Here is a 25,747-nt window from a genome sequence, read left to right as displayed (position 1 = left end):
CCGAATGCCTGGGTTCCATGTGGAGAAATGGCTTGGGGCAGTCTGTGGGGTGATGCAAGAGTGACTGGAGTGGGTGGGTGGGTGGGTGGGCAGCAAAGGAGAAACCCACCCCCTCCATCAGCCCCAGATATTGGGCCTTCAGTACTTGGGACAGCACCCAGGAGATACAGAGATTTTAGGCATGCATTTTTGTCACTTGGTGACTGCAGCCATCAAGGGATGAGTTGCTTGTGTAAATAGGCCATTGCAGATATCACATGGTGTCAATAAACACCCACCTCCCTTCCCATCCACTCAAGATCTTTCAGGCCCATCTGAGTGCCGAAAAAGCGATGAGTCTCTGACTGTCGCTCGTTTATCTTTTTTTAAAGCAGGGGTCCTAGTCCTCATGGAAATGGTGGGAAAATACAGGTGAGTGTTCCATGTTGGTTTTTCAAAGGCTGAGTGGAAGAAAGATTAGATTTGGCCCACAGGCTGCCGATAAGTCACCCCTGAGTCTATGAGAAAATCTGTCTAATGCGGTTTTGTTCTATTTTCACTTTCATTACAACAGCAATAATACGGGGGCAAGCGGTCAAATAAGATAAAATTACAAATTCTCCCAAACAACGTCTAGGTTCTTCTACAGTCAAGATCATCTCCTTTACGAATTACACATTCTGACCATTTCCGTTGTCAACATTTGGCATAGTGCAAGATCTCACTTCTGTTGAGTGTGGTAAAGCGTCACTCAAAAGGTACTTTTTTAAAAAAAACACCAAAAAAACCCCTGTATATCCCACAGAACGCGATCCGATTTAATGCTATGCTTTTGGGGCAGAACTTTGTCTTAACTGCCGAAGTTTCTAGCCCCCATGGAATCTGGCAGAGAACAACTTGGAAACGGGCCCCGCATTTGTGGGGTGAGGACTGGTGATAAACATATACAAAAGAGAAGCTCTTGTGGTCTTCCCATGAAGAGGGGAGCTCATCTGTTTTGGTCACTTCTGATGTCATTATTTTGCACCCTTAAAATTTAAAGGAGTGGGGACATTTGCTCATGAAATCCTTAGCCACAAACAGGATTTACCATTCTCAGCAGCTTGCAAATCAGGCACAGTTCCCCCCCCCCTCCCCAATATTATGACCCAGCAAAAGGGCTATAGAACGAGGCATTGGACACACATCAATGTTTCCCAAGAGGGATGAGGTGTTGGGGGGTGGGAGGAGAGGGGGGTGGGGAGCGAGCAGCCCCTGCCTCTCATCTTTATGCTGAGCTGTAATTGGGCAGGCCTGCCTCCAGCTGCCTTTCACACCCAAGCCTGCAAGCACACCCCCCCTTGCACCCCAGTCCAATTGTATCAGTGTCTGTGGCCGTCAGAGAGGCCAAACAATGGGAATAATAATAAGGCAGCCTGCCCCCTGTCCAGCAGAAGCACTGAGAGAGGCCACTGGCCAGCAAAGTTAGAAGCCAGCGGAATTGAGGGGTCAGGAAAATTGGGGTGGGAGGGTGGGAGGGTGGAACTAGAAAGCGGGCCATGATCACAAACTAGTGCAAAACATATAGATATATACAAGTTTAGGCCAAAGACTAATAATTTTTGCTATTTGGGGGGGTGGGGGGTGCTTCGCTGAATTGGAAGAGATCGTCCAAAACTCATACATGGAATTACCTCCTGACTACCCTTTTTCTTAAAAAGTTCCTGCAGAAACTTTTTCCTTTTTTTTGGCGTATTTTGTTCAGAAATACAAGTGGAATTTTTCCTATTTTCATGGTTTTACCCACCGCCGTGCTAAATTTTGGGGGATGTCACCGTGGAGCGGCTGGTTGGTCTTGGGGCTGTTTCTGCAAGATTGGGGTAAGTTGGTTTTCAGACATATATGTATCTTCCTTAATTCACTTTGAATCCACCTACCTACGTAGCTCTGTATATGTATGGATAATGAAGTCTTCGTTGGACTTCTGTTTCTCCTCCGTGGTGTGAAATCGAACCATTTTGGGGCGGGTGCAGTGACTCTGGATTTGGGAGAAATCAGTGAGGATGGGGATGGGTTATGTTAGAGATTCTGTTGTATCTCCCCCCCCCCCTCCAGCATTCATTGCAAAAACTTCAGCAAATTATTCCCCTGCCTTCCCAAATAGCAGTGCAATCTCAAGTCGCTTTGGGTCTAAATTTAATTTGCGTTTGGCATATTGTCAAATCTTGGATACTTAGGTCTGGGGGAAATCTCAAAGTCCATAGGATTCCCCCTGGTTATAATACCACTCTAGTGAGTTGGGAGAGCTCTATTCATTTGCAAGCTGGGGAGAGGAAGACTGGGAGATTGTGGAAACCGAGTCTACTACGGCTGAGTTCACAGATCGGTTTGCCAAACCAAGAGTTGATGGACTGACAGTTGTGTGCATGGAGGGATGAGAGGAGAATAGATGATTTTGTGTTTTTCTGTTTTGATATTTCTTCTCTGACGGGGCAACTTTCTCAGATTCTGAACGTTCAAATGGGGGGGGGGGGTACAGAGGTTTATAAGCATCAATAGAGTGGCAACCCCAGCACAAGAAACAGTTCATTTATCCCCCGCTACGTAAATCAAGCTATGGATGGACCAGAAATTTGGAAGGAGGGTCTATGGATGGGACAATGTTATGCCAATTGCAAGAGTTCCTTTCTATTCAAGTCCTAGACAGGGTTGTTTCGCTGTCTCCCAGATGTCCGCTCAAGACAGGACAATTAGACCTTGAAACTGTTGGGTTTTTGAAGGGGGCAATAAAGCCGATTGGATTGTTTGGGGGTTGAACAAGGATTCTCTCCCACTGAAAGCTAGATCTCGTGTTTTTTTGGTTGTGTAGCCCATTCACAAATTTGTTTCAGTGCTCTGGAAACTGGGATAGGGTTGATCCGAGTGTTCTCGTCTTGCTTTCGTGGTTCAAAGTCTGGTCGTGTCTCAACTCAATCCCAGGCACACAGGAACTTCACCCTGTATGAAATTTGTGACCCTACAGTGGATCGTCTCTGGGTACAGGAAGAAGAAGGGTGTTTAACGCAGGTTAATAGAGTTGGCTGGGGAAACAGAGGTCTTCTGGGTTTATTTCTCTGCCTGAGCAGGACTTGGGAGCTCCTACACAGAGATGTTTGTTGGCGGCCCATTTTATAGGGCTATCAGTGCAGGCTGTAACTCACGAGAGTTAATGGATCCTAACTCTCTAGTGTGTTTTATTGGGGCATGCTATGGTGCTATTGTGTTTTTCTTCTTCTTCACAGAAACACTGGAGAAAACGGAAACATCCATTCATATTTTGACCCCCTGTTTCACCCTAAATACACATTTGCTTGCTTGTTTAACCACCACCGCTCTTTTTAAAAAAAGTTGAAGCAGATTTCAAGAGGCAAGGGGAAATTTGCCACAGCTATGGCTGAAATCTCATGTGTACTTTCTTAAGATCAAGCTCTGCAGAGACTTACCATATATCTGAGCAAGCACCTATATCATTGCACTATACAGCTACCTTCCTGAAAACCCTTATCATTTGCCTCCCACCAATTTGGAAAAATGCTCTGTGTCTAGAAAAGGAGTTTCCAGGCTAAGGTCTGCAGACCATCAGCAGCCCACAAATTTCATTTGAATGGTCCATGGCGTGTCTGTAAAAAACACAATTCAAAAGCATCCAGCACCACGTTGCAATTGCTGCAACAGTCGTTAAGTTTATCTGCCAGGACACTAAACCAATTTTAGGTGGTCTGTGGAGGGGTGAAAGTTTGGAAACTGTTAGTCTAGGACATGAAGAATAAAATTATACTTCTCGTCAGAAGTGGGTGTAGTTTTGTTTTGTTTTTAAGAACTTTCAAAGGCCTTAAAAATAGATGTCAGTTTGGGGATTTTGAAATGCAAATAAGTTAATTGCAAATTCAAATGTATCCCTATCGTGTTTTATGACTTCCTTGATATTGTATGTGGGCTGGAACTGGTCTGTGACTGAAATAATAAAATTCATAAGTTAATGCAGTTCGTTACTGGTCCTTAAAAAGATATTAATGAAGATTTGTTACCAACCCATCTTGTCTCGTGTATATATGTGCCAAAACCTGCTCCCTTTTTTCTTCTTTTATCCAAAGTTCCTTAGTGCCCGACAAACCCCCCAAACTGAGCTTTATTTGCAGCTGAAATAATAAGGCACTTATCTTAAATGCTGCACTGCTAGACTTTTAAGTTGACACATATTTGGAGCCAGCTACTTCCACCACCCACCTAACTCTTAAAACTAACCCACTTTACACAAGTGATCTGTTTGGCTGGGCAGCATGATGCTTGAATGAGGCCATCGTGGAAGTTTGCAAATTCCAAAAGGGTTGCCCCTCGTGAGCCCAACAGGGGGAAAACAAACAGACAAAACAGCCTTGCAGAATCTACAAAACAGATTGCTCTTGTTAGAAGTTTCTGCACACCGTTTGGGAAGGTTGTAGCTTTGCGTGCAGAAGGTCCCACGTTCAATCACAGAGCATCTTCTGGTAGCATCGGAAGAGAGCTGCTAAGTAAGGTGGATAACTACTGAGCTAGATGGACCAGCAATGCAACTCAGTATATAAAGCATTCGCTGTTAGAGCAAAGTTTTTCCAAAGTCATTGTAGCTTGGATATGATCTCAATAAACCTAGAGTTCAGTGATCTTACACATGATGTGTTTTATTAGCTATAATAATAATAATAATAATAATAATAATAATATCTGCAATGGTTTATAGCTAAGACAGATGATGGAAGAGGCAACATTTGGGACTGGTGCATTTTCATGGCATCAGTTGTGGTGGAAGGGGGGAATGCCCTATCACTAAATCAGTGATGTGGGTACCGGGTTGATTTCAGAATCCTGACATGCTCTTTCAGAGACAACCAAACTCAAATAGGAGCAGGGGGCGGGGAGCAAATTCCTACTCCCCCAGAGGGTGTTGCCCAATATATAATTATTATTATTAATGTTGATTGCACCAGAATTAGACACACACAAAAACATTGCTTCCGCTTCAGCTTGCACCCTTAAAAAACCACAACACAAAAACAGGGACTGGGCTGGCATTTGAAACAGCCCCCTGTATTTTGGCAGATGAAGTTAAAGCATGATTTAGAATGAAGGTGATAGTGGAGAGATAATCATGTATAGCACGATAGTATAGTGGTGGTCAGAAATTCAATGCTGGTTCAAACCACATTTTCCAACCCCTGTTTGTTGTGGGATGTGTGGGGCCCTCACAGGATACATAGGGGCCCCTAAGAGACATGGCAAATTACGCCACATTACCCCATCCCAGAATTGCCAATATTTTGTGGCAGATGCCTCTGGGAGAGAGAGAGAGAGAGAGAGAGAGAACAAGGCAAACTCTTATTTAAGTTGCCAAACTTCCCTGGAAAGAGAGAGACAGAGAAAGAGAATTTCCCCAGCTGTTTGGATATACGGTCTTATGGGGAATTAGAAGCAGGGACAGAACATTGACTCCTGGGCTCTTTTTTCATGAGCTCCTAGTACAAAGCTGTGTTTCCCAGCCTGACCCTTATTCTAAGTGAACCTCCTTTCTTCCAAGCAGAACTGGGGAATCCCGCAAACTCTAGTTTCCTGTGGGTGCTGGGAACTGTAGCTCTTTGAGGGGCAAGCTACAGTTCCCAGGATTCTTTAGGGTAAGCCTTGTGCTTGAAATAAACAGTGTGTAGTGTGCCCAAGAAGACCTTAGGCTTCCCAGGGTCATGCAAAATTGAGTGCAACGAAATTGAGTGCAAAATTGAGGGGCTGTGAACTGGGCACGCTACAGTTCCCAGGATCCTTAGGGCATCTGCCTGCACTTCAAGTGTGCTTTAAACGTGGGGGGGGGTGTACGCAGCCCCCCAAATCTAGCCAGCACATGCCAAGCCTCGCACCCTCTCCTCGTCACAGGCCCGTCGGCTCCATTTCACGAATGGTTGCGCCCCGACATCAAGTCCAAAGGCACTCTGCCTGAGGGGACTTAGAAAGGAGGCGAAACCTGGGGGTCGTAACCCCCTTCTTTGGCCCAGCCTGTGGGACAGTGGGTGTGTGACCGGGTGGGGGGCGGCCAGCCTAGGCCCGTGACCGATGGCGGGGCGGAGGCGAGGGTCCGACATGGAGACCCACGTTCATGAGTGATGGGGCAAGTCATGGGAACCTCACCCCGAGCCCGTCACGTGGGCCGGCAGATGGGGCGCGGGGAAGGCGGGGGGCTGCCGAGCTGGGGACGGGACAATAGGGTCTGCCTCGGCCCCTTCTGACCCAGCCCATTGTCCGCCATGCCGGGCCCCCCGCAAAGCCTCTCTCAACAGCCGGGCTAGGGGGCCTCCCTGGCCAGCCATGCAGTTGCTAAGGCGGCCTTGAATGGTGGCATCCATCAAGATGTCAAGGGGGGGCAATCCCGTCTCCCCACCTCCCTCGCCCCCCTTTTCTCCACAGAGCCCATTGTCATCGCCCGGAGTTTAACTTTGTGCCGGCCGGCCGGCTGAGCGAGCGGCCCTCCCTCTGAGGGGATTAAAGTCTCTTTATTTATTTCCCCCCCACTTCGCACAGCACTTTCCATCTGTTTGGTTTGGGAGCTTATGGGGTTGGGGGGGAAAGAGAGGGAGGGTGTCTGGGGCGGCCACGTGGGCAGCACCCGTGTGTGGACACCCCAGGGATCCTGCGGAGAAGAAGGCCCTCTCCCCTGGGCTGAGCCTGAGGAGGGAACCTGAGGAGAAAGTCCAGCGACTTGACTTTGCTTTTCAGGAATTTTAGGCGCTGCTGCTGAGCTCAGGCCCCAGAAGTGAAGTGAGCTGCTATGAGCCCCCCTGAAATCTTATGATGAGGAAGGGTGGCACAGAAATAAAATAAAATAAAATTCTGGTCCTCATGGTGCTGGATAAACGGCTGGCTTAACTTGGAAGCTGACTTATTCTGAGTCAAAGCTTTAGCCCATCTCGCTCAACATTGCCTACACTATCAGTCTACAGTCAGTCTACACTGACTGGCAGCAGCTGTCCGGGGTTTCAGGCAGGGGAAACTTCCAGCCTTAACAGGAGAGGCCAAGGAGTGAACCAGGGACTCGTCTCAGAAGTAGAATCTGACTTTATTTATTTTGTCATGGGTAGACTGTAGTTCAGTGGCAGAGCACGCAGAAGGTTCTGGGTTCAAATCCTGACATCTCCAGGTAGCAACCCAGCTTGAAAACCTGGAGAGCAGCTGCCAGTCAGTGCACTGAGCTGGCTGGGCCAATGGGCTAACTTTGTGGTGAAGTAGCTTCCTTTTGTTCCGGTCAAACCATCCCTTTCTTTACAAACGTGAGGACCGGGATCTGAATGTATTTTATAGAATCATGGAATCGTTGGAAGGCACCACCGCGATCATCTAGTCCAACCCCCCACAATTCAGGAACCCCTTGCCCAACATGGGGCTCGAACCCACAACCCTGTGAGATTAAGAGTCTCACGCTCTACCTACTGAGGGAAAGGATCATAGCTCAGGGCTAACCCACACGCTTTCCTTGTAGAAAATCCCAGGCATCTCCAGCTAGGGCTGGAGAAAGACTGGAAAGCCTCTGCCAGTCCGTGTAGGCAACACTGGGCTCAGTAGGCCGATGGTAGAAAACTAATACTAGTGTTCCTTAGTGGTAAAGCACAAGATTTGAAGCTCCTGGGTTCAATCCTGGGCCTCTCTAGTTAGAGAAGGATTTAGAGCTGGGGATTTTGGAACGATCTTTCCGGGCCTGGGACCCTGGGAGAGTCCTGGCTAGGCAGGGGAGTTAGAACGGGCCTAGGCAGACCCGGTGTGTGTGTGTGACACCTATAAGTCAGCTTTGTTACGCTCCAGGTGTGATGGAGCCCCCATCGCGAACTCACACATGTTTAGAGGGCACCGCGCCTGCTGCCAGCCTGTCCCACTGTGTCTGAGGACCCTCATGCTCATTCGGCTGAGTGGGGCCCCCAAAACTCTGCCTTAAAATCCATTGCGTCTCTTTTTTTAAAAATTTTTATATGATATTTATTAAAGTTTCAAACAAAAGATTACATAAATAAAACGAGAAAAAGAAAAAAGAAAGAAAAAGAAGAAGAAAAAAATACAGAAAAAAGATAATAAACATTTAAAAAACACACCAATCTTTCCGTACCTTACATTTCATTTCCTTGCTTCCCTGACCTCCTCACACCTCCCTTTTTTGTATTCCAGTTCTATTAATTAATTCAGCAATTTCTTTCCCTCTTTGTTTTTATCTTAATCCTTTAATAAATTATGTTTGGATTTTCACCTGTTAACAATCCATTTTCACATACACCTTAATAACATTGCTGCTAAAACCACTTAACTTCATTCAGACATCATTCTAACATTCGTTAATTTTGCAATATTTCTGTAAATAGTCTTTAAATTTCTTCCAATCTTCTTCCACCGACTCTTCTCCCTAAAAATCCATGGCATCTCCACCTCCATCGTTCTGCCCGGACACTGAGGTCCAGCGCCAAGGGCCTTCTGGCGGTTCCCTCATTGCGAGAAGTGAGGTTACAGGGAACCAGGCAGAGGGCCTTCTCGGTGGTGGCCCTCCCTTCAGATGTAAAGGAAATAAGCAGCTACCCTCTCTTTAAAAGATATCTGAAGGCAGCCCAGTTTAGGGAAGTTTTTAATATTTAATGCTGTATTGTTTTTAACACTTGATTGGAAGCCGCCCAGAGTGGCTGGGGATACTCAGCCAGATGGGTGGGGTATAAAGAGTAAATTATTATTATTATTATTATTATTATTATTATTGCCTTACAAGCACCACACCGGCCCCAGCTGTGTATGACTTGGAGCCCTTGCCCACACGCCCTCAACCCCTCCAAGTCTGGGACGCAAGCCGACGTGTGGCAGAGCGTGCTGGGAGCGCATCATTTCGGCGTGGTGCCAACCCACCCCTCACCCCAAATCCAACTTCCTTCCTCCTTTTTTGTCCCTTTTTTTGGCAGACACCCCGACTGTCGGAGGGTGTGGCCAGAGACGGAGCTGGCCCTCTTTGGTCTGCAGCCAAAAAACGCGGCTTGTGAATGAAATGCCTCTTGGATGTGTTGGGCGGGTGGGCGGGTGGGGGGTGGAGAGAGAAGAGGGGACGATGACCCCCAATGGGGTGTGGTATGGGCCAGGAAGTGAGGGTGAAAGGAAGCGAGATTAGCCCCTTTGAAGCTATAGAAATCGCCCCACTCTGAAGCCAAGAGGCTCTTAATTGCCCTTGTTCTTCCCCAAGTCCCCAGAGCTAATTTTAGACTCCCGTTCAAGGCTCCTTGGCAGTCAGAGGCAATTTGGGGACATAAGGGGAGGGGATGGGGGGGGTTTGGGGGGAGAGCAGTGAAGACAGGGTCTTGGCACGAGAATTGCAGGATGAGAAGGAGCAATGTCCTTTGCTTCTTGCTGTTGCATCCTTGCATTGACTCTGGATTATTATTATTATTATTATTATTATTATTATTATTTAATAATCATCATTGTTGGTTATTAATGATCATTGTTGCTATTTAGTTTACTGCATTTATATCTCACTTTTTCCTCCCTCCAGCTTCCTCTGCTCTTTTTAAAAATCATCTCTTAGTTCAGAACAATGAGGACTAGAACCTTACTATTATATTTAAGGGAAGAGGTCTGTTTTGCATGCAAAAGGTCCCAGGCTCTGTCCTTGCCATCTCTAAGTAGAGCTGGGAATTGTCCCCTCTCCTGAAAACCCGGAGAGCTGCTGTCAGTCAGTGTAGACAATATTGAGCTAGATAGACCCAAAAGTATGAAAGCACGAGGTGTTTTTGTTGTTGCTTGAGTACAGAGAAGTTCTGTTTTTCTCTCAAGGGCAAGAGCTGTAACTCAGCGGCAGAGTGCTTTAAAAAAAAAAAAAAGCTTATCGTTGATTTTAATTATTTTTCAAAATGTTTCAAATAGCTGTTTTTACTGATAATTTTATTCTTCATTTTGCAAAGCACGTTGAGGTTTCTTTAGGTTGTTGTTTTTATACAATCAAGCAGTATATAAATTTTGTGGAGACGATCAGTTAAATTCTTCTGAGGAGCAAACTATTTTCTGACAGAATGCCTGGTTTTAAACAATTGTCTTAACCGTGCAGTGTATTTTGTTGTCGATAATGGCTTTGGCAAACAAATAAATAATACTTGTATTTGTTTTCTTCTCTTTTTTTGTAAATTTCTTTCAGGTTTTGCTTAGGGTTTTCTGTTTTCCGATCAAGCGGTAGACAAGTTTTATTTATTTCGTAAAATGTGTACGCCGCCTGGTTGTAAACAAAGCAAAACGAAATCCAACAACCCTCAAAGCAAATTTTATGAAATAAATAAATAAGTAAAATACCATGTTGCTTAACAAACAAACAAACAAAACAAACAAACAAACAAACAACCATCATTCTTTCTCACAGGCCTGGCCTACCCTTCAGAGCTGGCGTTCCTCTTGGAGCCCAGCGACGTGATCGCCATCCGAGATCGCCCGCTCCTCTTGCACTGCCAAGTGGAAGGTGAGGCGCCCATCGCCATCACCTGGTACCGGAACGGGGCAGCCCTCTCCAACGACAGCCATGCCGCCATCTTGTCCAACGGCTCCCTGCGGCTGGAAAGCGTGCACCGGCGGCCCCGGGGAGGCGGAGCGGCGGACGCCAACACCACGAGCGACTCCAGCGCCGGAGAGTACAGCTGCACTGCCCAGAACCGCTACGGCCTGCTGGTCAGCCGCAAGGCCCGAGTGCAAATTGCGAGTGAGTTTGGGCCAGCCAAGATGGCCGTCGTTTGGTGCTATATTCTGTGGGTTCACAAAGGGTGCAGCGGGTGGGCTGGGAGCATCGCTGGATTTAGGGTGGTGCAGGAAGTTATCCCACAACGGGCGAAGAAGCCAAGGGGGCTCCAAACCGAGAAGATCCATCATGGAGAAGATCCATTCTGGGGTGCCAAATTTGTGCCAAGCCGAGAGGGTCCAAAATGGAGAAGTTGCATAATTGGGAAGATCCGTTTTGGGAGGGTGCCAAATTTTGGCTTTGTGCAGGGTGCCATATTACAAAAAATTTACCCAAGTCCACCCCTGGTGGGAGTGTTTTCTTGTTTTGTTTCCATGCTTTTTATTAACTCTGTAATTTATACATCGGGGTGGAGGCACTCAGGCCTGAGGGAGGGCATATTCGGCTCTCCAGACCTTTCTGTCTGGCCCTCAGAAATCTCCTCAGGCAGAAGGACCTGGGTTCAATCTTCAGCATCTCCAGGTAAGGCTGGGAGAGACCTCCTGGAGAGTCACTGCCACTCACTGTAGGCCAGGCTTCCTCAACCTCAGCCCTCCAGATGTTTTGAGACTACAATTCCCATCATCCCTGACCACTGGTCCTGCTAGCTAGGGATCATGGGAGTTGTAGGCCAAAAACATCTGGAGGGCTGAGGCTGAGGAAGCCTGGTGTAGGCAATACTGAACTTGATGGACCAATGGTCTGACTCCATATGAGGCGGCTCCCTCTGTTCCAACTGTCTTGCTGACCATTATTACTCTTCTCCCACCAATTCAAGTTTGGATTGTAATGTCCTTGGGTCTCGGATCTCTTCCTCCATCTCTTACACCACACGGACTGTAATGTCCTTGGCGCAGGGGCTTCCGCTCTCAAAAGTGCCATGCATGCTGACGGTTCTACGTACAGCTATACCTTGGTTCTCAAACATAATCCGTTCCGGAAGTCCGTTCTGTGGGATGTAAAACTTATAGCAGTCAAGTACAACATTCCTACAGCGGACATGTTAGGAGATGTTTTGTACCACTCAGGAGAAGGCTTCCTGTTTTCTCCTGAGTTGGGACAGACTTCCACTGCATGTGACTTGAAGAGGGTGTGTTGTGTTGCACCAGCATGGAGGAGCACATGGCCTCCATGTTCTGATCGGTGTGTGCTCTCCATTTTGTATGTTGCTGTGTGTTTGGAGAAGTGACTGCTTAGTCGCAGTCACTTGTTGGGACTAACTCCTTTATGGAATAGTTCTAGTTGTTACGTAACCTAAGCCCGCCTTCAGGGATAGGTCTGTGAACCTGAATGAATCTGTGAGTAAACTACTTTTATATTAACATTAATCAGATTCTTGTGTTTATTCTTTTTAAGAGGGATTAGAAGGGATTTTACCATGAAGGGATCTTTAATAGTAAGACTCAGATGAGCCAGCATCAAGCTGATTGCTGCACTGCATAATTTAAAAAGGGGGATGTTTGGAACTCTGCTGGAATATGGAACTTGCTAGCGCAAGTTAGGAAGGATATCATTAAATAATATATCCTCTCCTGCCTCCTTAATCATCCCCACTCGTTTGACTTCCAAAAACATTCAATAGCCAAGGCGCAGCTTCCAATTGGTTGCAGGAGTGTCCTGCGCTCAGTTTGGGAGCCAAAATTCAACTGTAGATGATGCAGGCGACTTTGCTGAGGTGAGCTCCGCATGAGTCTTGGGGGTGGCAGTGGTGATCGCACCCTGTTTCTCCCCGCAGCTCTGTCCAAATTCCACATGCACCCGGAATCCATGGCTGTAGAAGAGGGAGGCGTCGCCCGGTTCCAGTGCTTCATCCAGGGCGTCCCCGAAGCCACGATAACCTGGGAGCGCAACCGCACAGCCCTGCTGACGGATGACTACCGGTGAGCTCTTGAATGGACCTGGGTGCTGGTGGTACGGTTGGAGGGGACTGGTGTGCTTGTGTGTTACGGATTTGGTTTGTGGTGAGTGAGCATAAGGCGAGGGAAGGAAGCGTCCCAGGAATCAGCAATAACCAACAAGGCAGGACTTTGGAAGGGAGCGACGTCCCAGCTAAAGAGGACGGGCAACTCAAGTTGATAGAATAGGCACAACTTGCAGGTTTAACATACAGCATAAAAGAGCAAGAAGAACATGCCATATTTCTCCTTGTACAAGACTAGGTTTCCCCCCCTTTAAAATAATGTCAAAAAATAGGGGGCGTCTTATACAGGGATACATCTCCCCTCATTTTATTAAATCTGAGTCCCCCAAAATAGGGGGCATCTTATACATGGGGGGGTTATAGACGGAAAAATACAGTATGTATAAAGCAGATTAGAAAACATTTATTGAGTACATGGGAAATAGCTGTGTACAGCTGAAAATGCCAGCAGTGTTAAGATAAATTCAACAGAGTAAATAATTCTTGATGGGTGTAAGGGTGGAAAATTGATTTGAATGCTTATAACAAAATATGCAGATGGAGGTAAGATATGTAAAACGGAAAGAGAAGAAGGGAAGTCATTGGATAGTTTAAAGTTTGTAAAATGTTGGTTTGAAATTGTAAAACAGAAAAATTAATGAAAGCTTTTATATATATATATATATATATATATATATATATATATATATATATATAAAATTTATTATTTATACCCCGCCCATCTGGCTGGGCTTCCCCAGCCACTCTGGGCGGCTTCCAAAAGAATATTAAAATACTATAATACATCAAACATTAAAAGCTTCCCGAAACAGGGCTGCCTTCAGATGTCTTCTAAAAGCCTGGTAGTTGTTGTTCTCTTTGACATCTGGTGGGAGGGCGTTCCACAGGGCGGGCGCCACTACCGAGAAGGCCCTCTGCCTGGTTCCCTGTAACTTGGCTTCTCGCAGTGAGGGAACCGCCAGAAGGCCCTCGGTGCTGGACCTCAGTGTCCGGGTAGAACGATGGGGGTGGAGACGCTCCTTCAGATATACTGGACCAAGGCCGTATATAAAACCAAGGCAGGACTTTGGGTCAAAGTCCTGGGCTTCACCTCCTGCCAACCTAGCAGTTCAAAAACATGTCAAAATGCAAGTAGATAAATAGGTACCACTCTGGCGGGAAGGTAAACGTTTCCGTGCGCTGCTCTGGTTCGCTAGAAGCGGTTTAGTCATGCTGGCCACAAGACCTGAAAGCTGTACGCCGGCTCCCTTGGCCAATAAAGCGAGATGAGTGCCGCAACCCCAGAGTTGGCCACGACTGGTCAGGGGTCCCTTTACCTTTACCTTTACCTGGGCCTCACTCAGCTGCCAGTCACTTAGCAGAGTTGGTGGATTTGTCCTGCTTCCCTTCTCCCTTCCATTTTCCCCCTATCCATGTTATCCATTTCACTGGTCATCATAAGCCATCTCCAAGTCCCAAAGGCTGCAGCCTTCCTTCAAAGGGGATTCACTCTACCCACTGGCCCAGGGGAGGTGGGAGACCCACTTCCGACCTCTTCTTTGTTTCATTCTCTCTCTTCCTGATCCCGCCAGGTACACGCTGCTCCCCACCGGGATCCTTCAGATCACGGGCGTGCGGCGTTCCGACGTGGGCACCTACCGCTGTGTGGCCAGCAACATCGCCAACACCCGTTACAGCCAGGAAGCCATGCTGAGCATTAGCGGTGAGAATCAGCCGAGGGTCATCCAGCCCTCTGCAAAACAGGACCCACAGCTGAATCACATCTGGAATGAGGCAGGGAAGCCAGCTGATTTTCCTTGGGGGGTATTTGGAAAATTGGCCGCTGGTCTAGTGAACTAGAGAGAGAGCGTGGAGTTGGCAAGGTGGGGCAGGGGTTTCTCTGAGGTGCTTTCGAAACCAAAAGTTGTATCTGACGAAGTTGAGATTCCGATAGCTGAGATTCCTTTGCATTGCAGGGGGTTGGACTAGATGACCGTAGGTGTCCCTTTGAACTCTAAGATTCTATGAAGTTCTATATAGAACTGCTACATAGAACCCTATATCGGGCACGTGTGTTAACTTGGGTGGGCCTACTCTGAGCAGGGCTAAGAATGGATACAAATAACGCAGAAAGATGCCTTGCATTAGGAAGAACGGCAAAGAAAAAAATACATGTGTCCTTCAGGAGAAACACATGCTAATATACTGAGAAATTTTTTTTGTGAGGGCTTAGAAAAGAAGTTTGCAAGCTGATGTGGAGACTTGGAGAACTGAACTCTGGGGAAATGAGAAGCCAAAATGGACAGACAGCATTAATTAAAGAAAGGTCCAAGTTGCCAGTCCCTATGGCTGAATCAAGGAAAAATGAGGAACTGAGGGAAACCGTAATTGGCAGATTAGTAAGAGCTGCCTCTTTCGGATGCTAAGCTCGGATTGCTTTCTGTGCCTCTGGAAATGATGGGCTCAGAAGTTCAGGGGGACGAGGCACCCACCTCATTTTCCCTCCATTTTCTCTCACCAGTCTCAGTGGCCAAGCTCTACAAGGAGCCGGTCATCCTCTCCGGCCCACAGAACCTGACCATCACGGTGCACCAGACGGCCATCTTGGAATGCATCGCTACCGGCAACCCTCGGCCGATCGTGTCTTGGAGTCGCTTGGGTGAGTGGGGAAATTGAGAGACAGTAATCATATTTGTGTAACCAGACCTCATGCCATTATGGAGGGAAGCTTTCTTTGGAGGTCCGTGTTTGCGTGATATTGGCACACTCGCCGTCCCTGCAAATCTTACCATCTTGCCTTCTCTCTCCTCACAGACGGACGGTCCATCGGCGTCGAAGGGATCCAGGTCCTGGGAACTGGGAACCTCATGATCTCAGACGTGTCCGTGAAGCACGCCGGAGTTTACGTCTGTGCCGCCAACCGGCCTGGCACCAGGGTTCGCCGTACGGCACAGGGCATCCTCATGGTTCAAGGTGAGTGTGGGCCTCAGCGGACCAGGGTGGCGGTGTCTGGCTAGAGTACTTGGCCTGCGTTGCATTCCTTGTCCTTTCTGCCATCGGTGGGGAGAGTGTCGGGCGGTGTGCGGCGTTCTGCATGGAGCAGAAATTAAAGGGAAGCATGCGATTCTGAGCATGTGCAAAGCGTGTGCCCTTTTCTCAGCACACCTAGTTTGTCCAGAACCAGTGTGGTGTACTGATTAAAGTGCCAGACTAGAACCTAGGTTAAAATCCCCACTGAGGATTATAGTGGTACCTCAGGTTAAGAACTTAATTCGTTCTGGAGGTCCATTCTTAACCTGAAACTGTTCTTAACCTGAGGTACCACTTTAGCTAATGGGGCCTCACACTGTCGCCACATGATTTCTGTTCTCATCCTGAAGCAAAGTTCTAAACCCGAGGTAATATTTATGGGTTAGCGGAGTCTGTAACCTGAAGCGTCTGTAACCTGAAGCGTATGTAACCCAAGGTACCACTGTATTATTATTATTATTATTAAAAAACCAGTAACACGCCCACCTCAAAGTGATGTGGAGATATGGAGATATTGCAACTGTTTGGGAAAAAATGATCAAATGAGAGAAAGTGAAATTGGCAGCTTTCTTTTTTTATATAAAAAATCCCCAAGTTTCTAGTCCCTATGGTAGAATTGAAAGCATGTGGGTTATGCCTGGTGGAGGAATCCAGAAAACCACAGACATTCGATTAGACACTAAGTGGACTAGAATGGATATGCAGGATCCAAACCTTCCTTGTCATGTTTATTTTAATAGCCCAGGTAGGTGGGAAACAGAACTTCCATGTTCAGGTATAGCCTGCCTCTGAACGCCAGATCCCAGGGAGAGCTGTTGCCATTGTGCTTGTGGACTATCGGGCTGCACCCTGACGGAATCAGGATACTGGGGATAGCGGGATTGTTTCGGTTTAACCCCTCAAGGCTCTTCGCCTATGTGAGCGTCAGGGGCAAGAGGTTTCCCCCTCCCCTTGGGATTTTGCAACAGACAAGCCTTCACCCCCCCACCCTAACACTGATTAATCTTCCCCCCAGTAATCACCACCATCAATGTCAACACAAGCCATCAAGAGGGGTGAAGCGGTTTCATTGGAGCCTCATAAATGTTTTACTGGGGTTCTGAATCTGTCGGCCGGTGACCTGACCCGCCACCATGTTTTTGCCTATGAAAAATCCCTGATTACGCTGGTAAAACATCTCTGAGTCCGTAAGGCCTCCTAAGTCTGGCTACAAACCCCCGTGACCTTTGCTTCCCGGACACAAAGTCCTGGACGCCTCACCATGAACGGCTCTTCTCCTCAATTTTCTGCTCGACAGAAATTGCAATGTCCCCTTGTCTTGGCTCTCTCTCTCTCTTCAAGGTGTTTTGTCCCCGATATCAGTTTCATTTCAGAAAATCTCGCTGCCCCCTCTCCTTGCCTCTCCCCCCTCCCGCCCCACCGCTTTCTCATCTCAAGGGGTGATGAGAGGCAGGATCGAACCTGCCCCCAGAGCGGCCATCGATTCTGGGCCGTGGCTCAGATAAAGAGATGTGGGGTCGATTCCATGACCCATGCGCTGAGGACAAAAGGGCCTGGGGGTGATTGATGGGAGCAAAAAAAACCCCAAAACAGCCACCCCACAACCCTGTCAGGAGAACGGCGTCGGCCAAATGGACCCCTTGCGGTGGCGGTGAATTCGGAATTGGCAGGGCTCTGTTTTCATACAAAGGTGTGTGTGTGTGTGTGTGTGTGTGTGTGTGTGTGTGTGTGAAGAAAGCAGCGGTCTGTGTTGGGGAGTCAAGGGATACAGGAACGCCCCTTAAGCCTTCCTCTACCCCCCTCCAGCACATGAGCTGTGGCTGTTCAAGGGTCCGCAGGAGAGGTCAAGGGTGCGACGAGAAGGTGGGTGAAGATGGAGTCTCCGAGGTTTGGCTGGCATGTCCCAGCTGGGAATGGCACACTTGACTTTGCGGGGTGAAAGATCAGAGGTCATGACCTCCTCGTATACACACACACACACACACACACACACACTGCTGCCAGATCCCCTTCGATTTCTTCTGTCTCGGATGAAACATGAATGTGGACTTGGAGCCGAAAGTGGAAAATAGGAGGATCAGTCCATTGTTAAGAGGCAAAGAGGTGTTCGGCGTGGGGGTCGGCCCCCTAAGCTATCAGAAGTGTTCAGGCGCAGAATGGGATGGCTTAGAGGCCCGCTGCCTAGATTAAAAAGGGGGTGGGGGGAGTCAGGCTGTTGAGACAGTGGGTCCCTCTCCCAGTGTGGCGCAGTGGTTAGAGCATCGGATTAGGACCTGGGCAAGATCAGGGTTCGAATTCCCCCTATGCCTTGCAGCTGCCCTTGAGCTCTTCGGAGGAAAAGGTGCCATAGAAATGCAATGAATAGAATTAAAAACGATATATTGCGGAGATGAAAGGAACATTAGGAAGGTGATTTAGAGTATGTCAGGCTATTTATTCACCTACAGAAAACCACAACACATAGCCATTGCTGTTTCCACTTTTTATATTGTAATAATCAAACTATTAATATGTAACATCATTAATTACCTAAATTATACCAATAGAAACAGCCATGGCAAATGGCTAGGTCAACACACACCACAACCGCCTCATTACGTAAATCATGTTCAGAATACCACAACACACACAAAACATATTAATAGTAATATGATATGTTATTGCCACCAGGAACTGTGCTTTGCAATTTTTTGATATGACAATTACAGTTTTATTATATATATTATATATGTTACTTTACAGCCAGTTACATGTGTGTTGTGGTATTCGGAACATGATTTATGTAATGAGGCAATTGTGGTGTTGACCTATTTATTCACCTAGGCTAGTATTGCTTGCTCAGACTGGCAGCATCCATCTAGCCGCTCAGGTTATAAAGGCTCTTCGCCATTGCCTGCCTGCTTTTAACCATGGATGCCAGAGACTGAATCTTCTGCATGCATAGCAGGTGTTCTGTGGCATTCGGAACAGAGGAAGTCATAGAATCATAGAATCCTAGAGTTGGAAGAGGCCACAAGGGCCATCGAGTCCAACCCCCTGCCAAGCAGGAAACACCATCAGAGCACTCCTGACATATGGTTGTCAAGCCTCTGCTTAAAGACCTCCAAAGGAGGAGACTCCACCACACTCCTTGGCAGCAAATTCCACTGTCAAACAGCTCTTACTGTCAGGAAGTTCTTCCTAATGTTTAGGTGGAATCTTCTTTCTTGTAGTTTGGATCCATTGCTCCGTGTCCGCTTCTCTGGAGCAGCAGAAAACAGCCTTTCTCCCTCCTCTATGTGACATCCTTTTATATATTTGAACATGGCTATCATATCACCCCTTAACCTCCTCTTCTCCAGGCTAAACATGCCCAGCTCCCTTAGCCGTTCCTCATAAGGCATCGTTTCCAGGCCTTTGACCATTTTGGTTGCCCTCCTCTGGACACGTTCCAGTTTCTCAGTGTCCTTCTTGAACTGTGGTGCTCAGAACTGGACACAGTACTCCAGGTGAGGTCTGACCAGAGCAGAATACAGTCACTTTGGCCTGAGTCAGGCTCTTGACCCAGCTAGCTCACCGTTGTCCTCACTGACCGGCAGCCCAAGGTTTCAGGGAAGGGACGACTCTCAGGCCTTCCTGGAGAAGCTGGGGGCTGAACCTTCTGCAGGCAAAGCAGATTTTCTCCCACCCAGCTGCAACCCTTCCCTTAAAAAAGAATGCAAGGTTCTAGTCCTCAATCTTTTGAACAAAGGCCAGTGGCTCTCCAGGTTTTCAGGTGGGGAACAGTTCCTAGCCTTACTTGGAGAACGTGGGTCCTCTGCCTAGAAGGCAGTTGCTGTATTCCTGAGCGATGGCTAGGGGGCTATCCAGAAGGACTGGGGGGGGGGGGTGTCTCCATGTCCCTTCAGATTCCTTTTAAATTCCCTGCTTGCTGACCTCCTGTTATCTCCCATCTCTGCCCAGAGCAAGGGTCCGAGCGAGCATATGTTTCAGGGTGGTTGCTGGGCGTGTGAGAGGGTGCACAGATTCCTCTGGCACATTCTATGGGGCGCAGGGAAAGGGCAGAGTTCGCTCTCTCGCCCCCCTCCATTGCCATGCCGGCCCCGTCTGGACGACAAAGCCATTTTCAAGTGAGGGGCCGTCTCTCCTCTCCTTTGTTTGGGGGGCGAGGCGGGGAGGGGGCCGCTGTGCATTTCCCAGCCCTTTGGCGAGCTAATGAGATGCGGCCCGTCTCGCAAGCTTAAAGCTTCTTTTCTGGAGGGTGTCAGGCCTTTCAATGTGACATCTGCCTCCGAGGCCGCTCCCACGCTGCGGCCAGGGGTGGGTGGGGGGATGTTGAGAGGGGCTCCTCTCGGCTGTGGCGCAGCTGGGGGACCAGGACCGATCCATGGATCTGCGGCGCCTGAGCCCGATTCCTTCCGCAGCCGGCCTGCCCCTCAAAGAGAGATTTAGATGTCGTTCGAAAATGGCTCCAAAAAGTCCAGTTCAAAACTTAAAGGAGGCCACATGCCTTTGAGCCGTATCATATTGCCTTAAAATTTGTGGCTTTCCCTCTGAGAATATTGGGATCTGAAGTTTGCTGTTGTTGTTTAGTTGTTTAGTCGTGTCCGACTCTTTGTGACCCTATGGACCAGAGCACACCAGGCACTCCTGTCTTCCACTGCCTCCCGCAGTTTGGTCAAACTCATGCTGGTAGCTTCAAGAACCCTGTCCAACCATCTCGTCCTCTGTCGTCCCCTTCTCCTTGTGCCCTCCATCTTTCCCAACATCAGGGTCTTTTCCAGGGAGTCTTCTCTTCTCATGAGGTGGCCAAAGTATTGGAGCCTCAGCTTCATGATCTGTCCTTCCAGTGAGCACTCAGGGCTGATTGAGCTACAACTCCCAGTGTGGTTTAGCACCCCAGGGAACTCTGGGTATTGGAGGGGAAGAGGGGGTCTCTTAACAACACTCATCACCCTTAGCAAACTGCACTTAAAGCATCATCATACACGGAGCCTCCAAGTGTCCCTATTTTCCAGGGACATCCCTGATTTAGAGAAGCCATCCCAGTTTCTGATTTGATCCTGGAATGTCCTAAAATGATGGAGGGTATGGAGTTATCAGACCCCTCAAACCATCTGAAGACAATCCTGTATACAGTGTTACCTCAGGTTAAGTACTTAATTCATTCTGGAGGTCCGTTCTTAATCTAAAACTGTTCTTAACCTGAGGTACCACTTTAGCTAATGGGACTTTCTGCTGCCGCTGCGCTGCCAGCCCACGATTTCTGTTCTCATGCTGAAGCAAAGTTCTTAACCTGAGGTACTATTTCTGGGTTAGCGGAGTCTGTAACCTGAAGTGTCTGTAACCTGAAGCATCTGTAACCCGAGGTACCACTGTAAAGGTAAAGGATCCCTGACAGTTATGTCCAGTCGCTAACGACTCTGGGATTGCGGTGTTCATCTCGCTTTACTGGCCGAGGGAGCCGACGTTTGTCCGCAGACAGTTTTTCTGGGTCATTTGACCAGCATGACTAAGCCACTTCTGGCGAAACCAGAGCAGCGTACGTAAACGCCGTTTACCTTCCTGCCGGAGTGGTACCTATTTATCTACTTGCACTTTGATGTGCTGTATAGGGAAGCTTTAAAAATGTTTTATTATGTTTTTATATATGTTGGAAGCCACCCAGAGTGGCTGGGGCAACCCAGTAAGATGTGTGGGGTATATTGTAAAATTATCATTATGGAAGGGGACGCCCCTATTTTCATCGGAGAAAGGTTGAAGGATATGCATACACCTTCAAGCAGTCTTGGCTTCTCCCAAAGCATCCTGGGAACAGTAGTTTGTTAAGGGTGCTGGGAGTTGTGAGGACACCCCTGTTCGCCTCACAGAGCTACAATTCCTGGAGTGGTCAAACGGTAAATCCCTTTTCCAAGGGAATTCTGGGAATTGGACCTCTGCTAGTGGGACTTCCTAACCACTCTCATCACCCCTAACCATCTACAGTTCCCAGGATTCTTTGGGGGAAGCCGTGACTGTTTAAAGTGGTAGAGCAATGCATTGAATGTGGGTCGTAGCCAACTAAATGTAGCGTAGTGGTTAGAGTGTCATAAGGACAACAGAGAATTAAAGGAGGTTTAGGAAGATTACTGCCCACATTAAACGACTGTGTGGATGAGCCCAGAGAGAGAAATTGGCTGCTTTCGGAGCAAATGGAAGCACCAATTCAGGACGGGGGGGGGGGGATGATTTAGGACGAGTTGCATTCGCTTAACACAATGATTTCTTTTAGTTTCTTAGCGAAGGAGAACCAGGAAAGCATTTTGGAGGATCCAGAGAAGGGGGGGAGGAGGGTCAGAAACTAAGAACGATGTGGGAAATCTAAGAAGTGAGGGGGTTATTTTATTTTATTTTCTGCCCATTGCAGAGAGCTGTTTTGCTCCTGTGTGTGTGTGTGTGTGTAACTCCCTCTTCTTTGAAAACTTTTTTTTTAAAAAAAAAAACCCGTGAACAGTACGAAATTTCCAGGGCCTCATCTCTGTGCAATTTGTGTGCATACTGCATAATGCAAGATTTGCAAAGAGAGGGAGAGAGAGAGAGTTCGTGCGTTTGACAGGGTTGAGTGGATTTGTAATTGTGTCTAGCGGGAACTCTGCCCCACCCCACCCCCACCCCCTGGGGCGGGGGGGGGGGAGGAGGAGGAGGGAGGTGACCCCGGCAACCAGATCCTGAGGGAGAGAGAGGCTGCGAAATGGGCAATGGACATTATTTTTGGCACATCTGAGTCCTCAGAGCCAGAAGAAAAGGGAGCAGGGCAAGGGCAGATTCGGAAAAGGTCACGAGAAACTGTGGCGTTGGTCCACCGAGCGCCATGCGGGTGTGGATGCGCCGAGGGGAGAGACACGGGGTGCACACACGCAATTCCATGCGTGTTTATGCATGCACATGACTCCAACCCCCCCCTCTGTTTTTTTTGCATTTATGTCCCACACATTTTTCTCTAAGGAGCTCATGCAAAGCAGATGTTCGGCTGCTGAGCTATAGCCCCCTTCAGAATAGGAGCTTATACCAAGTCACAACTAGCTCAGGGCCCCACTCTTTTGGCCCCCCCAAAAAAATTAAAGGAAAAAACACACCTGGATGTACATTTCCAAAATATAAGATAAAAAACAAATAAAATAAAACCTACATACAGCAGCAGTGTTTTGTGTTGTGTAGGCACCCATGATGTAAGTCATGGGTAGGCAAACTAAGGCCCAGGGGCTGGATCCGGCCCAATTGCCTTCTATATCCGGCCCGCGGATGGTCCAGGAATCAGTGTGTTTTTACATGAGTAGAATGTGTTCTTTTATTTAAAATGCATCTCCGGGTTATTTGTGGGGCATAGGAATTTGTTCATCCCCCCCAAAAAAATATATATAGTGCGGCCCCCACAAGCACTGAGGGACAGTGGACTGGCCCCCTGCTGAAAAAGTTTGCTGACCCCTGATGTAAATCATGGGTCTCGCCTGCTAGCCTGCTCCCTAAAATATCACAGGTTTGCTCCTTTCTATATATAGGGTGCCTACATTCTGCATGGACTGGTTGCAGGGCAACATGCACAAACGACTTTAGATACCTATTAGGTCCATACATTACCATGTAGCATATATTCAGCACAAAAAACAGACAATTTGTTGTTGACGAAGGACAGCTGGACATATAAAGGGCCCCATTACCTTCAGTAGCCAAGGGCCACATCAAACCTAAATCCAGCCCTGCAGAGGACCTTTCTGCATACAAAGCAAAATCTCTGAGCTTGGGCGCTTCGACCCTGGCCACCCTCCTCTGAACATTTATGGGTGGATAGACAGATCCAATAAATTAGATAAGGCAGATCAAGCAGGGCAGAGAGGTCTTCATTTAGTTTAGAGAAGGATGATACTCTTCTCATGTTCTTATGCCCTTAGGGTTGCTTTTTTCAAAGCAGCCATTGCCGGTAATATTCCTAAGATGTTGGCTTGGTACCAGGACTAAACTTCCCTTCCTGCCCTCCTCTCCCCCTCAGCCCCGCCGGAGTTTGTGCAATGGCCCCAATCCGTCTCCAAGCCCCCCGGCAGCAGCGCCATTTTCACCTGCGTGGCCCAAGGTGTGCCGGAACCCCACCTGATCTGGCTGAAGAACGGCAAGGTCCTGGCGCCCGGCGAGAACATCAAGCTGACGCACAACAACAGGTGAGACCGGGAACGTCCTCAGGGAACACACTTAGAAAGGATTAAGCCAGGGCTGGGCCGTGGTGGCAGCTGGTGCCCTGTGGGGTCTGGTGGGACGGAAGGCAGGGAGCCCAGCAGTAGGGGGCGCCAGAGCCAACCAGAGGAGAGTCAACTAATTCTAGTTTTATCCCCATCCTACTTCCTGCTGAAGAAGCCCTATGTAGAGAGAGGGATGTGTGTCTGTGTGTATTCAGGAAACACAGGAAGAGTGTAACTTTCCAAAGGCTGGAGGGAGAGAGAGAGAGAGAGAGAGAGAGAGACAGACAGACAGACAGACAGACAGACAGACAGACAGACAGAGAACATTTCTCAGCCATTAAGAACTCTTTATCTCCCTTTTCTCCATCAGTTTGTTAAACAACGCAGATGGCAAATTCTATTCAAATATGATTCATCTGCTGCTGTTTTTGATTATATGAGTTTCTGATCCACTCCGTGTGTCTTATATTGGAATACTGCCATGTTGCCTCTGTTGTACAGGCTTCTTTTAATATTTTTTTCTTTCTGTCTTTCATCTCCTTACCTTATACCTGACCATGCTCTACTTTCCCCCCTGTTGAATTGTTGGAATACTCTGTTAGCCTTGTTGTATACTAAGTAAAATAATAAAACATTTTTTTAAAAAATCCTGGAAGCATAGGACGGTCGCAGCATTCCATTATTATTATTATTATTATTATTATTATTATTATTAATTTTCAATTTTATCCATTTCAATAATTTTCCAATCATGTTAACATTTCGAAACCTGACTTCCTTCCCCCCTCTTTCTGTGGTTCCTTAAATTTATTTTTTTGTATTCTGCATATTCCAAATTACTCATTTATTCATTTGGGGACATTTACCTCCCTTTTCTCTGTCACTGACTGTCAGGCTACAAAAAATAGTAATTCAAAATTCAGTGCCATGTTCACAACAGTCAAGGCAGACGAGTTCCTTAACAGTGGCTAAAGCCTGCACCTGCCGAACCAGGTGTTTTCAAAATGAAAATCAGCAGAGTTGTGCCTTTTTCTAAACCAAAGAGAAGACTTTCTACCTCTTCTGCCACAACACCTTCTGTCTTTGTCTTGCTGATGCCTCTTTCCCCTCAAAAAAAACCTTTCCATAGCACCTTAATGATCCAGCGGATTACCTCAGCGGACGAAGCCATCTACCAGTGCATTGCGGAAAACAGCGCAGGAACCAACCAGGCCAGCGCCCGGCTAGCTGTGGCTCTGTCCAAGGAGCTCCCCAGCTCCCCAGAAGGGGTCCAGGCCACTGCCCTCTCCACCACCTCCATCCAGGTGTCTTGGCTGGAGCCCCCCATGGAGGTGACAGAGGCCATAATCGGTTACGTGCTGCACATCCGCAAGGCGGGAGGTGAGTGGTGAGCCTCACCCCAAATTCCCACCCAAGGTTCACTTTCCAGGCGCAGGTTTTGTGGACTATGTATGCCAGGGATGGTGCCGCAGCAAAAGATTTCATTTTCTTCCAAATGCGAAAGGCAGATTGTAACGGCGCCAGATCAGAGCGGGCGGTTGGGTAGCTATGGTGTCAGTAAGTTGTGTGAGGGGGGTCTTTGCAGGAATGCTCTTACGTGAATAGCCCCAATGGTCAAGAATGGAACTTCCGTTGCTGGGGATAAGACCTCAGGGAAGGTTGTTGATGTCGCGCCCGTCCTGTGGGCTTCCTGAAGGCACCTGATTGGATGCTTTGGGAGAACAGGATGATGGGCAAGCCGGGAGGTCCCATCCAAAAAACGTAGAATTGCCGATTGACCTCTCTTCCTCCTCGCACCTCCCACAGAGTCCGACAGCCGGGAGCTCCAGGAGGCCGTCAGCAAGACCACCTTCCAGCACGTCTTCACCAACCTGGAGCCCTCGACAACGTACT

At 47.9% G+C, this 25,747-nt stretch overlaps 1 protein-coding gene across 1 annotated transcript in view; it reads left to right on the top strand.

Annotated features, from left to right (window-relative positions):
- Positions 1–1,675: 1,675 nt before the first annotated feature.
- The window catches only part of LOC310693845 (immunoglobulin superfamily DCC subclass member 3-like), a gene marked incomplete at its 5' end in the record, with an annotated part of 33,722 nt that continues 9,650 nt past the window's right edge, over positions 1,676–25,747 (top strand). Inside the window, 9 exon segments of the mRNA XM_083476231.1 lie at positions 1,676–1,838; positions 10,388–10,720; positions 12,471–12,615; positions 14,228–14,358; positions 15,157–15,294; positions 15,450–15,608; positions 23,671–23,836; positions 24,984–25,234; positions 25,661–25,742. Coding sequence (XP_083332357.1) covers positions 1,676–1,838; positions 10,388–10,720; positions 12,471–12,615; positions 14,228–14,358; positions 15,157–15,294; positions 15,450–15,608; positions 23,671–23,836; positions 24,984–25,234; positions 25,661–25,742 — 1,568 coding nt within the window.

Source organism: Podarcis liolepis, assembly GCF_965112155.1.
Source record: "Podarcis liolepis genome assembly, chromosome: 15".
Lineage (NCBI taxonomy): Eukaryota > Metazoa > Chordata > Lepidosauria > Squamata > Lacertidae > Podarcis > Podarcis liolepis.
This window is presented reverse-complemented; position numbering and strand designations above follow the sequence as displayed.